This window comes from Epinephelus lanceolatus, chromosome 2 (assembly GCF_041903045.1).
Source record: "Epinephelus lanceolatus isolate andai-2023 chromosome 2, ASM4190304v1, whole genome shotgun sequence".
Classification (NCBI taxonomy): Eukaryota; Metazoa; Chordata; class Actinopteri; order Perciformes; family Serranidae; genus Epinephelus; species Epinephelus lanceolatus.
In genome coordinates this window covers 33,275,970-33,292,086 of record NC_135735.1, presented here as the reverse complement: position 1 = coordinate 33,292,086, position 16,117 = coordinate 33,275,970, and the positions used below count along the sequence as shown (strand labels likewise).

The following is a 16,117-nucleotide window of genomic DNA, read 5'->3' as shown; positions in this document are numbered from 1 at the left end:
TATTTTACTTCTTCTCAGTGGTGTAATTCAGGTATACATTGCTTAGGAGACGTTATAAATGACACTGATTTAAGAAGCTTTCAGGATTTGAAGGAAACATAGAAACTGTCATCCAAATCCTTTTTTCTATATCTACAATTACGTTCTGCTATACGGGCTGCAAGTATCTTGAGTGGCAGCTGACTTGTTATTCATCCAATAATTAACTTAATTAGGAAACTGTCTGGATGAGCTTAAAGGACATGTTTTTTTAATTCATAATACTTTGTTAGAGCCTCCACAGACTCCACTAGGCATTATGGCAATTTGGAATAAGAACTGAGTTTGGGAAAATGTTTCTCGTTCCTCACAAAACATGAATTATGAGTTAACAAGCCTGAATTTCATATTTCAAACTTATTTGACACCAAAAGCAGCGTTACACTTTGAGTATATAAAGGGTGCATCTTAACATTGTATAGTATAAATATGTATTTTGAAAAAATGTTGCAGTATTGTTTTTACATACATGCATTTATTTATTACTCTACATATATTAATGTAAGGGAGTCAACTAGGACCAGGTGACTGGCCTAGTAGGTTTTTCAAGGTGTGTCTCTGCATTTTATTTTGACTGATGAAAAGCTTGTAGCTTGAAATGTCACCTTGGTGGTAATTAAATTTATGTTCAAAACAGCATTAACTATTGTGTGGACTCAGTTTTTCCATCTTTTGGATTTGGTTCAAAATTACATTCACAAGATCAAGACCAGAAAAGAACCTCGAACTGGAAGATGACGAAGATGGTGGTACCAAAAGGCAACCGACAAAATGGGGGAACTTCTAATACACATGGTAGAAAGCCTGGTAATGGAGGTCTCAAAGCTGACACAAAGTGTTAATAAACCAGAAAGTTAGGATATGATGGATTTAAAACACACTCGGTGTAAAAGAAACAACCACAAAAGGAACCTTGACACCAAAGTTACATTGAAATGCTTTATTTTCAGTGAATACAAAAAATAGTTTTATTGAGGCCAGATAAATATCTTTTATATCGTATGTTATCACTTATCTTTACTGTAGTAACTTCATAATTTGATTTCAGTTAAGGGAAGGGAAGAACGTACGGACCACTTCAATTACTCCACATCATTGAAATGCGTCACGACATTGTCATGGTGACAGATATATTGAAATGTTCTTATCACATTTATCTTTCATAGAGGCTTAAAAGCACGAGGAGGAAAAAAAGAAAGCCAGTCCTTAAAAATTCAGTGACTTCATAACGTACAATAAAGCAGTTGACAGACCAAAATCTCCAGCCTGTCGTAGTTTAGAAGCACTGTGGTACATGCCCATGGAATGCAGTACAAATCGTGTCCATATATATATAATATACATACTTATATATATATATATACTGTATAGTGATGGTACATTTTAAACAGCGACACATTTTTTTGACTGGCGGACAGTTCCTCTGTCATCCCCAAAGGCCTTACATGTGGCAGATGAAGTAAAGAGAAAGATAGAGGGGATGAAGTTCAGCACTTGGAGGAACAGTACGTTAACAAGTGGGACAACTACAGTTAGAAAAAACCCCCACAGACATGAACCTACATTCCCAAACAAACTGCTTGTCCAGTACCTTCTACTGACCGATGAGGTGAAGCTGTTACTCAAGCAGATCAGACACTGTATGGGCTACGGACTAAGGCACTAATAATAACACTACAGACTTGACTGATGAGTAGTGGACCCCTCCCGCCCCGCCCTCTCACACTCACACACAAAATGCAATGTCAGAAAACACCTCTGCATTCAGCCCCAACTGTTAAAAAAACCCAAAAGTGACTGTCTTTAGCCGTTTGCTATGGTATACTGTCTTGTACGTGGAGGTCAGAATCACTCAGTGCATCAACGTTAACTCTGTCGCTGTATAAACAAAGAGATGCATCTGAAGCACAAAGCCATGCATTTTCACAGCAGGACCTAATCTTACGATATACTGTAGTTTAATATTGAAACACCGCCCGTAAAGTAAGACGGAGGAACCAAACACACTACAATCAAACTCGGTAAACAAAAAAAAAAAAAAAGGTTCTTCTATTGCAGCAAGTGGTGTATTCAGTAAAGTAGCACAGAGCACCCTTAAAGTCAAAGGCTTATGGATGAAAAAAAAGGAGATGAACTGCAGTGATTAGTGTTGCAGTCACTTCACTTTCAATCCACTTCTTATGTTAACGTCAATTCTTAAAATTTTTATTTGTTACAGTTAACTCAGATTTAGGTTTTTGCTGCTTTCCGGATTTATAGATTTGCATGTGAATGGACTTAAATCAAACCCTGGCAGTGAGTGAGTATTGCCAATGTAAATCTCCAGGGAGCAGTAACCATCAGACAAAGCACAGAAGCGGCACTGCACGGCATTCAACTTATTCAAGACGTCTGAGATATTTACAGGTATTTTCAATTTGCATGACGTTGTAGCCAATCGACTTGCCCGGTTACTCTAACCTCATATTCTTAAAAAGTAAAATAAGCAGTCAGTTATACAACATCATCTCCTGTATTATTACTGTAAGTTTGCATGGTGGAAGGGAAACAAATACTGCCCCCTAAAGCACCATCCATGTTATTGCATCATGATCAGATTGTGTTTATACTGTATGTACGTCTCAATACCTGAAATGATAAGGAATAAAAAAAGATGTTTGAAGGATTGGGGATTGGGGAAGATACCTGACCACAGGCTCTGCGAGTGGCGGTAAGTTAGTGAGACCATTTGTGACCCTTCTCTGCTAAAAATACTCGAGAGTAATAAACGTTCCTTCTATGGTAATATGTATTCCTGTGTAGAAAAGCATTCACATGGTAATGTTAAACATTCCACTTGAGTCTGACTGGCTGCAAGTGATGACACCTATACTGAAGAGCTTAGACAAACATGTAGAGTTTGTTGCACCTTAAAAACACATTGTGTGTATAGCCCATCTATATCCGCATAAAGAAAATGACAAAAAGAAAGCAGATGCTTATATCACTGTCTAATTTAAAGAAGGATTCCTACAAACAGCTCTCTGTTGTTGAGATTTACAGTATGAAACACTACCAAGCATCCCGCCTTCCTTAGGGTTATGACCACTGGATGTAAGTCAAGACACGTCACATGATTTTAACAGATATTAAGGTGCCAAATTGGAGCATAAAGGCTGACATTCATACAATATCAGAGTACCGAGCTGAAATCTTTTTTGCTCTCTGAGTGGCGCTGCAGTTAAATGGCTATATCACATGAACGGCAATACAATCATTCCTTCATCTTAGAAGTTTATGAACTAGAGCTGCAATTTGTAAAACAACAACAACAACAAAAAAAGAAACTGTAGCTTATGGGCAAACATGAGAGCGTGTGAGCTGTGCTGTTTGTCCCAACATGTCACATTCTGGTTCAGACTGGATCATTCAAAGTAGTTTTAATGCTATACATGAGGACAAAAAGCAGTTCTTCAGTCGAACCACCACAATCTTTAGGTTGTTTCCAGAAAGTAGTCAGTTCCATACAGTAGTATTTCAAACTTGCAAGTAGATGACTTTGAGATCTTCCCGTGTGATGTGGACTCACTGCAAACTTGGGCATTACTGGTTTGTTACATCAGTCACTACATATCTGACGTCGCTGTAGGCCACGTACCTGTTCAAGTGTGCCGTGACAAGGACACAAACTCGCAACGCAAAATTCAGATGTGCTCTTCGCACTGCTTCAGGTGTATGCAGCAGCAGTGATGGCGAGTTTGAATGCTTAGTTGTTGTCCTCTCGTAGTTCGGTGGGCAGGAACTTGTACTGCTGCTGCCTGATCTGAGCCAGTTTCTTCCTGGCTTCTTCCAGCTCTCTCTCTTTCCTCAGCATCTCCTCCTGGGCCGCAATGATCTAAACAGACACACACAGAATTTTTTTTAATTCAAAGCATTTAACATTTAAAGGGTAAATTCGGTGTTTTTCAACCTGGACCCTATTTTCTCATGTGTTTGTGTCCAAATGACTCATAGGAAGAACAATTTCTGAAACTGGTCTGGTAAACGGTGAAACAGGCTGTAATGTAACCACTGAGGACATGTTGGCACCTTCATTTTACATCCACTAAAAGTGCTTATTTTTGCCACTGACAAGATTATTATTCTAAATGTCTGACAAACTCTGGAAAGGATAGAGATAGACCTTTTTGCGCTCGGAGTGGTCAGAAGACTAGAAAAGTACAAGTGCAGTCTATTTACAGTTTAAAGTCGACAGAGACAAAATAAAACTCACAAAAACCATCATCTTTCCACTGTTCCAACAATCACCAACTCTGGTTTGACTGAAATAAAACCCGTAATTCACCCTGTTAGATGTGAAAATATGCCGGCTCTATACACGCCAAAATGACTGTTTATTTAATGGAGTCTGATGTGTTTTGTGATAGAGATTTTGGGGCTGTATCTGGTTCAACAAAAAGGATCATACTCTTTAACAAGAGGTCTGTCTCTGTAGGGATGCTTTCCATAGTTGTCAAACACATAGAATAATTATCCGTGGCAAAAATGTCAGTGGCAAAAACAAGCACTTTCAGTTGACGGAAATTGATGGTGTCATATGCCCTGAGTGGGTGACATTGCAGTCTGTTTCACTGCTGCCAGCTGCAGCACTCTCGCTCAATACTGGACCAATTTTACAAGTTGTTGCTCCCATTAGTCATTTAGACACAAAAACACGGCTGAGGTTGAAAAATACTGAACTTACCCTTACACTGTTAGTCAACTCTGCAGTCACATATACTTATAGTAGGCTAAGTATTAACAAAAGAATGAGTGTGTTTGTGTGTGCATGCAGGTGTGCTAAGCTTAATTCCCACATTTCTAAATTTACAAATACAGTATGGACACAAGTACTGGATAAAGATGAGAAATGATATATTGTCTGAGAATACTAAAAACATGAAGACAAAAAGGGGTGAGCTGAGGGTGTTTCAGATGTTGGTCAATATTTCTTAGAGGCGTCTAATCAATGCTGGCACATGTCAGTGCACAGCAAACTGTGACAGTGTGGCAAAGATGATTCAAGAATTTAATGCTGCTCAATGTGCTTACCTGTGCTATTCCACCCACAAACTTGGTCTTGACCACCACGTTGTCTTCATCTGCTTTGTCGAACGCTGCCTTCTGAGCGGCCCGCACCAAGTTGTCTGATGCCTTCTTTACTGCATTCCCAGCAATCTATTAAATCAGGAGATCAGTTGACAACAGCCAATAGCAACATGTTATGACAACTAGTTTTTAAAGCAGCTGAACTGAATGCTGGTATCTTATTTTAAGTATGTCTGTACTGCACCTGTAGTCTCCTCATGGCCTCAGAGTCCTGGTCAGCCTTCACCTTACAGGCCACCAGCAGCTGAGCGGTGGAGGCTGCCACCTGTTTGGCCGAAGAGATGAGCTTCTCCTCACTTGCATGGCCTTGCACGGAGGCGTTGGCTGCCTCACACAGGTTGCTGGTTGCTGCAGCTACCATACGTGCCTGGAGGGGAAAATAAGAGAAGAAAATGTTTGTTAGCAGAGTTGTGCTTCAGACTGTAAGCTGAGTAAGACGGCCCTTCAATACACACTTACAGCAGAGATGAGCCCCTGGGACCACTGTCCGTCGTCCACAGCGTTGGCAGGGATGAGGCCCACTTTGCCCTGGGCCACCAGCTCTCTCTGGGCAGCCGAGGCTGATTTGACCAAAGCGCTGGTGGCCGCGGCGATGGACTTGGCTGCCTCCAGGATCTGCTCCTCGAAGTTCAGCGTCTCGTCCGCCTGCTGAGGGGGAAGGAGACCAATCAGTCAGACAAGATCCTTCACAAGGCTAAAGTTTCTTAACTTGAGCACCACTAGGATTTAAAGTGAAATGCCACGTCGCATCATCGCTGATCGCTCCTCAATGTGACTCTGGTCGACTCAGTTTAGAGCCACTGAGAGAACTTTTACTTTGAGATGGGAAAAGTTGCATCTGATTTATGACTTTCCCATCAATAGTGACACATTGGGTGACTATAAGAAACAAAAGATGACTTCCAAAAGCTTCACACAGTCAGTTACAAAGCATCTTTTTTAAACAAAACTGATAAGGAGCTAGATGCAACCAAAAAGACAAGACTCTGCACAAAGATTATCTGTCAGTATTACACATCCAATCACACTCATGTCTGCCCTTTTAAACAAACACGCACATACACACACACTCACACACACACACACGTTTTCACGCACAAACACATTCACACCACAAGTCTGTAGACAGAGCGGGACACTGTAGGAATATGTTTGATATATAGTTGGGACTGAATAACAACCTAATATATCAAACATATCAGACAGAGCCCTGCAAAGAAGGCCTCCGGTGGTGGGGGCAGGAAGGGAAGGAGGGGAGGGTTTAACTGGGAGCCAGAGGACATAAACTGGGACAGGCTTTAGCTGGAACTACCACAGATGGACAGATGATGGGAGGAGGAGGAGGAGGAGGGGGAAACATGGCAGATGTGTTGTATGGAAGAAGGGAATATGGCTAATGATAATATAGTATGGTTTTGGCGAGTTTTCAGTTCGATAGTGAGGGAAGTATCAGAGATAAAACTCATGAAGTCAGACTCTGATGGGAATGTACAGCTAATGATGGGTAAAAGGTGAGTGTCTGTGATTGTTATGGGAGGTTCAAATTAAGAGATTCTGGTGACGTCGTGATCTTAAATCAGGGTCAAAGAAAATTTGATGGAAATATGTAAACAGGGAGGAGACAGCACGAGACACAGAGCACCCTTTCTGTGAATGTAAAAAATGTTTCAGTTTGTTACTGTGAAATCACATGCTCAACATTAACACTGAAACTGGAATATAAACCACAAACAACAGCATAGAGATGTTTACAGACCGGCAGCATAACATTGATAAAGTCACACTTCAAAACGTAGGTTCACAGGAAAACTGTCCAATATACACTTTATATTTCTGTATTTTCACTAAAGAAAATGTCTGAATGCTGGAATTTTACTTATGTATGTAATGGAGTATTTTTATACTGTTGTATTGGTACTTTATTTAGGTAAGGGATCTGAGACATACTACTCAACAGTACATAAAGCAGGTCAATTTTTCTTAATGCATCCATAATAATAATAATAATAATAATAATAATAATAATAATAATAATAATGAGAAGAAGAAGAAGAAGAAGAAGAAGAACTCCCTAAATAAGGACATAATAAAATCACACTTTAAAAAGGAGGCCATTACTTTTTATACTAAAGTATATTTTGCTAATGATAAATCTGTACTTTACTAATGTGACATTCTGAATGCAGGACTTTTACTTGAAGTAGACCGTTTCAACGTTGTGATGTTACTTCTTTCACTAAAGGATTGGCTAATGTCTTCCCTTTCTGCCTATTGTCTTTAAGTTTACATTACTTTTGTAATGAAAGCCTGTGTTTCTGAGTCATGACCTCATAATGAACATTTCCTTTTGTAGTTAGAAAAGCCTCTAATGCAGTTATGGTCTTGTAGCATTAAAGGGAGAGTTCACCTCAAAATCCAATTTATAATTTTTCCTCTTATCTTTGTTGCTTTCTTTTGATCTAGGTTGATATGGTACGAGTTGTTGAGTGTTGGAGATATTGCAAACTGTATCACCGCTCAGAGGGAAGCCTGTATATCTACTGCTAGCTCACCTAGCGCCACTGGGAAAGCTAACATTACAGCTCAGGCGAGGAGAACGCCATTTATGTTTACACCTTGCACACAAGCATGAGCCTCACGTCCATGAGTAGATGCACACTTCCTTTGGCGCTGCGTGATGATAGGTTTGGCAGGTGTAGCTCTGTGGAAACTGTCCACAACAAGGTCTGTGGATTATCTTGAGTAACAGGGTCATGATTTCCGGAAAGAGACACTGCTGTTGACTTTCTCAAATATATTATTTTGGTCCTTTGAGCACGACAAGCTGAGTGCCATCTAGTTCCACTATATTCAAGAGACAGCAGACATCTCTATGGCTGATATCTCCAACATGCTGCAACTCACAGCAAAACAATCTAAAGTGATAAAGAGCACAGCACGTAAGAGGAAACATATATATCTTTGATTTTGGGGTGAACTGTCCCTTTAAAGTTTTGAAAACAGAGCAAAGCCATCTTCTTGTACTGCTCTGCAGCTCCTTTAGAAACAACACTGGAGTGGAATCACTATCTCCTGTCCTTCCCCATACACTGACGAAGTCGCAGTGAGTTATCAGGCATGTGGTCACCCACCTTGGGCTTAGCTCGAGGTTTGAGCTGCTCCAGCTTCTTAGCTGCCGCTTCGATGGATGCCGCTGCTCCAAGCAGCTCTGTTTCTGCAATCACCGTCGGATCCTCTGGGTCTACCCACTCTGAACCTGAGATGTGCATGCACACACGCAATTAAGATTTATAAAAAAATAAAAAAAAAATAAAAAATACTTCACAAAGTGGTGTGTCAAAAGATCATGCCACACAACAAGAACAACACTGTGATCATACTGAGAAAAAAAAAAGAGTGCCACATTTCACTGCATCCCATGCATAGCTGATGGAGACCACAAACTGCCATTCACTGCAATGAAGATGGAGTGATTTATTCAAAATGAGACAGCACATAAAATGAAGCGCGATGGATGGAGCTGACTCAATGTACTTGAGAAGCCTGACAGCAGCTGGATTTCAAAATGAATCAATGTTAGTGCTGAGGAGAGAAGGTGTCGGACAGCTCACAACTGGTGAAATAAGTCACAGTTCAGAAAACAATGCTAACTTACCTCCATCTGTGGCAAGAGAGAGAGGACAGGGGTATTACCAAAAGTTGGTTTAAAGGAAGGTTTTGCTGTTATTTGGGAAATTAAAAGCACATTCTCTTAAAGATGTAGTAGCCTCCTACTAGGGATTATAAACATGACAGATTGTGTTGGAAGTTTCATTAGTAAAGAAATAAGTTATAGATGTACACTGAACAAAAATATAAACCCAACACATTGTTTTCCCTACCATTTTTGTGCACAAATTTGTTAAAATTCATGTTAGTGAGCACTTCTGCTTCACCAAGATGATCCACCTGGTGTGGGACAGGTGTGGTATATTGTGATGCTGGATGAACAGCATTTTTACTACTAAGGTGTGCCTTCAGGATGGTCACAATAAAAAGCGCTCCAAAATTTACAGTTTTACCTTGAAAAAAATAATTTATCAAGCTTTATAAACTATGGATTTCACATGACTAGGGCTACAAGTGTGCATTTCTTTGGTCAAACTAGATTCATTTGTGAAGAGAAGATTTTGAGGCCATCGGAGGAGAGCAGTTGCCCACTTAAGTCAGTTATGACGATGAACTACAGTCAGGTGAAGACCCTGGTGAGATTGACAAGCATGCACATAAGCTTTCCTGAAACATTTTGTGTGGACATTCTTTGATTATGCAAACCAGTTATTCATCAGTTTGGGGGTTTGGTTAGATGATCTTGCAGGTAAAGACGCTGGATGTGGAGAGCCTGGGCTGGTGTTGTTACAAGTGGTCTGCGGTTGTGCAGATGGCTGGATGTACAGCCAAATTCTCGCTCTGATGGACATTCCTGTGGTCAGCATGCCAATGGGATGCCCCCTAAAATCTTGCAACATCTGTGGCATTGTGTTCTGTGATAAAACTGCACATGTTACAGTGGCCTTTCACTGAGGTCATCCCGAGGCACGTGTTTAATAGTGATGCTGTTTATTCAGCGTCTTGATTCGCCACACCTGTCAGGTAGATGGATTTCTCACTAACACAGATTTTAACAAATTTGGGACCAAAATTTGAGAGATTGTTTCTTTATGTGCATAGATAAAGCCTTAGATCTTTAATTTAAACCAAAATGTGTTCATATTTTTGTTCAGTGTAGATTTGAGTTCATCAGATTTTACACTGTGAAAGGAGTCAGTGCATGAAGTGTGTGGAGTGTGTGTGTGTGTGGGCTGTTACCTTTCATGGCCTCAGCGGTCTGGATGAGCTCTGTGACAGCTCCTGCTACTCGTTTGGAGCAAGCTGCCAGCTGCTGCTTCTGATCTGCAGTTGGCTTCTGCAGCACCTACACACACAAACACACACACACACACACACACACACACAGTGAGTCTGTCTTTACTACATTGTTTTCAAGCAACATTTAAAACCACAAAACTGTATCAAAGGTTACCTTAATGTCCCGAAATTTCTAAAGATACCAAAGTGTCAGGCTGAGCAGCAGAGAAATTCATATAAAATGAACCATAAGCAAAATCTAAAATTATTCCAGTTTATGTAAAAAAAATACAGCCTCTTTGGGTTTGAATATTTCACTGTGAGCATTATGAAAGAGATGTAGAGAGACATTGAAGGAGACAATTTATGTTATGATGTTAAACCTACCAGTAGCACTTGTTCCAGTAGATCAATGTAACCAGTTGTACACTCTGATCCAAACATGAGTGCTCTGTTCTTCACCTCCTCACTGACCTCTGGATGGTATGCTGCTTGCTGAAAGACAAGAACATGTACGCTCCAGATTCAACAGGAACTTTATATTTTCCTTTTATGTGTAAATATATTATGTATAGATCTTATACATCATTAAGACATTCAGACATTATACATGTATGGGTTTTTTTCTATTGGTAAGGTAGAAAAAAGAACCTTGCAGGTGCTGAGCATGTCTGATATAGCCTTGCGACTGAGGTTGGCTGTATGGATGATGTCCTCCTGCCGGGCAGAATTCCCTGCAGCCACTGCCTTAGCAGTTGCCATGGTGATGCCCTTAGTCATGCGAATGAACTCCTCAGGTGTGGTCGTCTTGTTGGGAGCATCCCTGGATTGAAACACCTGGGGATGACAAAGTGTGTGGGTGTCATTAACAGGCGGTATACAAATTTTATTGGGAGACTCATAAAAACAACATCTCCAATATAAGAAAACTAATCAGATCTTTGATTTAGTCATTACCCTCCCTATGTCTGTGTTTCAGCTCATTTGCATGGGATGAGCATAATCTGTATTTTACTCAAATTTACTGACATCATGCCCCCAATTAGATGTCAAGGCTGGACTATATGCAAAGAAAGTACTATGACAGCCTAAAAATCACTAAGAAGACTGGATCAGACCTCACAAAGAGTCTTTATTTTTCAATTAACCAGATGCCATCGAGGTAAGATTAACTGACACATCCAGTCTAACACTCTTCTGATGGATTTGAGCTTGTTCTTTCTGCGAATGGGTCTCCACGCTGTGTAACTGTGTGTTCAAAGAGAGATCCCCAGGTGATACTAGTCCCGTGCCAACAGGGCTTAAGACTTCATTCAGTGTATATCAGTCATATGTAATCCTTGTAATACTAGTGATACTGCGTTACTGTTATCAAACATGCACGTGCCCTACACCCGTCCTCACCGCCAGTTCCTGTTTGATACACTCGATTGTGGCCTCCAGTGCTCTGGTGCCCCGAGTGGCCTCGTCCTCTACAGCCTTAACCGTCTTCAGCAGGGACGTTACGTTGGTTACCATCACCTGAAAGAAAAACATAAAAGAAAAAATTAAGATTACTTTATTTGTCCTAAGGGAAATTTGTCTTGACCATAAAAGCTGACACATAAAAATACATATTGCAATATAGATATAAGTGTATGGCACACACAAGGGGAAACATAAAGTGCATTCAAATACGTGCAACACCGCCTGTAATTTCACACCCTCCTTATGTCCTGAGTTTAGGAGATTCACTAACAGAGGGATGAAAGAGTTTTATACCATGTCAGGTATCTCCTCCTGTATTTAACAGAAACCCTGCAGCGTCCACCTGATGGGAGGAGCTCATATTCTGAATACAAGTCACAGGAGGGGTCTGAAATAATTTTCCTAACCTGTTAAACTATAGTCATTTCAAAGAGTATTTGGAGGAGGCGATGCTCCCTCAGCTCCATCACTTTCACTGCTGTGTGGACCAGTCTGTTTCTTTGTGACTTTAACTTAACTGATAAAACCAAGTTGAAACTCTGTAACCTAATATACTCTCTATCACGGCATGATAAAATAACATCATTACCCTCTGTCCAACCCCAAACAGTCCTTCATTCATGCTGGCATTGTACAGCAATAAGGATGGAGCTCTGGAGTATGATTAACGATCGTCACAAATGCAACCAAATTATGTGCATCAGTGTAGATGATTTAGGTATAATTAAATCCATTTTGATTCAGTGGAAAAAATATTGAATACCTGTAATACTGAGGCTATAAATAATGAGAGAATATAAGAAATACAAACACAAACAGAGGCAATAACATATCGCTCCATTAAGTCATGGATTACACAACTTACACTACACATGTCCCACTGTGACTCCCACTAAATATGTCTTACATTTTAAGCATACTTAGCATATTTATATATGATTATGGATATAAGTCCCTCGTGTTTTGTTCTGTGATTCGAGCATTGTGCCCAGGACTATGAGGGTGTATTTCCTCAACCTTTCAGATGGGGGCGCACAGCACCTATGCAGAGAAAGCCCCTAGCCCTCAAGACCTGAAGTAAAAATCTTACAAATGATTTACAAGATTTCTTTTTCTTCTCAGGTCCTAAAATACATGTGAGGCATGTTGTTATCATCTCCATGACTCCCTGACACACTGAGCTGCCACAGACTGTGAAACTGACTTTTTTTTTTGACTTCACAGCTTGAGGTGATAATGAACAGTCAGCAGTGTCATTGGTGGATTAAGAGGCTTTGAAAATTTACACTACATACTGTATGTGTTGAAGCCAAGGATTCAGTTATCCTGGACAAAAATATCCCAGTTTCCTGTTATCCAGAACATCAGTTTCCTGGCTATTTACATTAGTGAGACAGTGTTTGGTGAACAGTTCTCATGGTGACAGGAGAGGTGCTGGGGCTGATTAATGGCCCTGCCTGAGGAAGAGGAGGATGTCCGCTATGCATACATGCAGAATGTGAGAGTTTTAATAGATCTTTTTTATATCAGATGCACGAGAAGTGTAAAAAAACGAAAATAACAGCAATTGTTGCAGATCAGAAAACAAACTAGCATAGCTGATTATGCTAGTGTCAGATTTCTAAACGTGAAGACGTCACAGGCACCATATTTAACTGTACCCAAGCCCACTGGAGGCCTTCAAATTAGATGACATAGTTTCAGGACTTGCAGACTCCCTGCTCCCTCACCTTGGCAGCACTCTTCAGCTGGTACATGGATGGATCATCTGCTGCCTTGCCAGAGGCACACTTGGTGGCACTAATGAGCTCAGCCAGCGCCTTGGCCACATCTTTGACAGCATTTATCAGAACCACCTAGAGAAAGGACACACAGATAGACACCAATTTATTTTGACTCAGCCTGGAAAGAGAGAAAAAAATGCCATTTACAGCTCATTCTTCCATATCTCTGATAACAGGCACACTGAATAAATGACAAACAGAAAACTGAGGGAGAGAAAAACAAGACCAACTAACCTGCGTCTCGGGGTCGTCCGAGCCAATACTGGCAGCTCCCAGTTTTACCACATCTGTGAGCTGGGTAATGGTTTTGGCAGAAGACTGGGCGGCCTGAGCCAACTTGTCCTGACCGGAAGCCGCACCGGACACCAGCATCTTTGTGTCCTCCACCAAAGCTTTGGCCGTCTTCAAAATGTTTTCCCTGGGAGGAGATGAGGACGCAGAAAGGGAAGGAAGAGAGGAGGACAAAAGTGGTGGATAATCTTTCAATGAATGAAGCACTTGATCTTGGCATCGCAATCCAGATGAAATAAAAATGTAAATGTGTGTGAATCAGTCGCCAAATGCAGATGCACACTGGTGCACATCTCTTTTTATGTCAAAGACATTTGTACATCAAAGCTGCATAGGTGAGATCATGACATGAGTCAAGTCTGTTATTTCTTTAAAACTGACAAGGGAAATTGTAGGAAACTGCTGCAAAACTTCGTCTTGATTTTTAAGTGGGCTGCATGACATAATCTGAGATAAAAAGTGAATCCATTCCCTTTCATCCTCGCCCGGCAGGGCTTCTCTACATTTTTGCTTTCATGATTCTTCTGTGAGGTACAGTACAATTTCACTAACAATTATCTGTAAGGATCTGGGTTAATAATTCTTGGTCATAGCGGCATGTAATGCACCAAGTCTTTTCTTGGATCATTAGATATGTCTCTCTTTGACCTACATTATTCAAAAAAGAACTTTAATACGAGTCAGACAGTAGATTATGGACAATGTTACTTAACATTTGTGCGACAATGTGGGATTTCACAGAGGGTAACCACAATTATTTAATCCTTTTTTTAAATTTCACACCATGGGAATCCTGCGTCTGAGTGGAGTCTTTAGTCTAAGAGCAAGAAGAGTTAAGAGATGCGACACTTCCTCTATCTTTCAAACCCTCAGGGTAATTTGTAGTTTCCAACTCCAGAGACTTCCTGCCCCCTGTTCACCAGCTAATATGTCATTGTGTCAGTTTCAGATGAAAGATAACCACAGGGCAAATCTCAGACTCCAGTCATGTTTTGTGCTTGTTGAATTAGTGATGTCCCGCGCAGTTGTATTTGTATGCTGACACAATCGGGCATATTTCCAGCTCTAACCTGTGGTCGGCAAAGGACTCGTCATTCTCTGCATTGAGTGTGCCGGCGGAGGCAAACATGATGGTGGTGTCGAGATCGGCGATGATGCCAGACACTGCGCTTGCTGCTGTGATGCAGGCCTGAGTGCCTTTGTTGCCTGCCTGGAGGGCGGAGAGCACCAAGGACACCTGAGGACACACACAAACATAACGCCCTATAATCACACAGGTGAGGATGTGCAGACATCTTGACCTGAGGCAGAACGTGCATTTGATGTACTTGAACTGTTTGAAAAGCAACAGGATGGGTGTATTTTATCTATTTCTGGTTAGTTTCTATACAGAAGCATCACTGTGTTTTGGTCAGTTGGAGTTGAATACATTTTTACTGGTCAAAACTGGGCAGAAAAAAGCAACACACTGCTATAGATTCTGACAAACACTTCCATTCTGCATTGTATGCATCTCCTTGGAACGTGATAAATAATGCATTCAACAGAGAAGCCCAAACCGTTAGTCGCAAGAGGATTTAAAAATCTGCTGTGACAGCAAAACACCATGTCAGCGCAGAGCAATGCACAGCATCACTCACTCAGTGAAATGAGTACGTGTCAAACTGGTTTCGACTCCATTTGTTTTCCTCACAGATGCCTGAGTGGCAGTAGAAATTGATTAACTGATGTTTCCCGACTCTTGCTGCTAAAGAATAAAAATGACTTGAGTTCTTGCATATTAGAAATGATAGCTTAGCAAAAGAACAAGCATGACATGTTGTTTTCTTGTCATTAACAGAAGAATAAACTCTTGCTTTATAATAAAAAAAAAGGTCTTAATTTGAGAGTACTGCATGACAGCAACATTCAGGGGATTCCCCACTACTAATACCTCTAGAGGAATCTGTTTGCATTCACCAGCCAGATGTGTACAATAATGCTGGACTGTTTGGATATGACCAGTGCAATACTAAAGCATGAATTATTAAAACAGTCTGCAGGGTAATGTGTTTTGCCAGGGACTGTGAGTTAAACAGGCAGCCTCTGAGGCTAAAGCCAGAGGTTAATGGTTTCTTCCAAAATGCTCTAACTCAGGAGGCATATGATAAAATAAATCACAGCACCAACCCTCTTATTTTGTTGACACTGTTACATGACATGCTGTATCCTGTTGCTGTTTTGCTTACGTGTGTGTCTGCTCTATGTGTTCTAGGTGCTGCTCACTGATTGACTCACTGATGACAGATGAGTGACTGAGGGCACCTGTGTGAAGGTGTGGGCTGGAGGTATATAAATGGCTCCTTACTCTGCCCACGCTCTGTGACTCTCTCAAGCATGACACAATGTTTTTTGTTTGTTCTCTTATTTGATCTTTTTCTGTAAATAAATGTTTTTCTGTTACATCTAACCCAGTGTTGCGTCTCTCCTTATGCTGCGGATTTCAAGCCTGTCGTAACAATTTCATAAGAGCAAAATCACTT

At 40.8% G+C, this 16,117-nt stretch overlaps 1 protein-coding gene across 3 annotated transcripts in view; it reads right to left on the bottom strand.

Annotated features, from left to right (window-relative positions):
• Positions 1–964: 964 nt before the first annotated feature.
• LOC117251962 (talin-2) overlaps positions 965–16,117 on the bottom strand; it is a 120,145-nt gene continuing 104,992 nt past the window's right edge. For 2 of the 3 annotated variants that reach the window (XM_078160862.1, XM_078160870.1), the window contains 12 exons: positions 14,666–14,832; positions 13,539–13,722; positions 13,251–13,376; positions 11,458–11,574; positions 10,705–10,890; positions 10,441–10,548; positions 10,015–10,120; positions 8,298–8,422; positions 5,626–5,814; positions 5,351–5,533; positions 5,110–5,235; positions 965–3,913 (listed from right to left, as the gene is read on the bottom strand). In XM_078160862.1, the coding sequence (XP_078016988.1) occupies positions 3,785–3,913; positions 5,110–5,235; positions 5,351–5,533; positions 5,626–5,814; positions 8,298–8,422; positions 10,015–10,120; positions 10,441–10,548; positions 10,705–10,890; positions 11,458–11,574; positions 13,251–13,376; positions 13,539–13,722; positions 14,666–14,832 (1,746 nt within the window). In that variant the 3' untranslated portion in view covers positions 965–3,784. The remainder of the gene's footprint in view (positions 3,914–5,109; positions 5,236–5,350; positions 5,534–5,625; positions 5,815–8,297; positions 8,423–10,014; positions 10,121–10,440; positions 10,549–10,704; positions 10,891–11,457; positions 11,575–13,250; positions 13,377–13,538; positions 13,723–14,665; positions 14,833–16,117) is intronic. The other variant, XM_078160872.1, reaches the window with a different exon arrangement.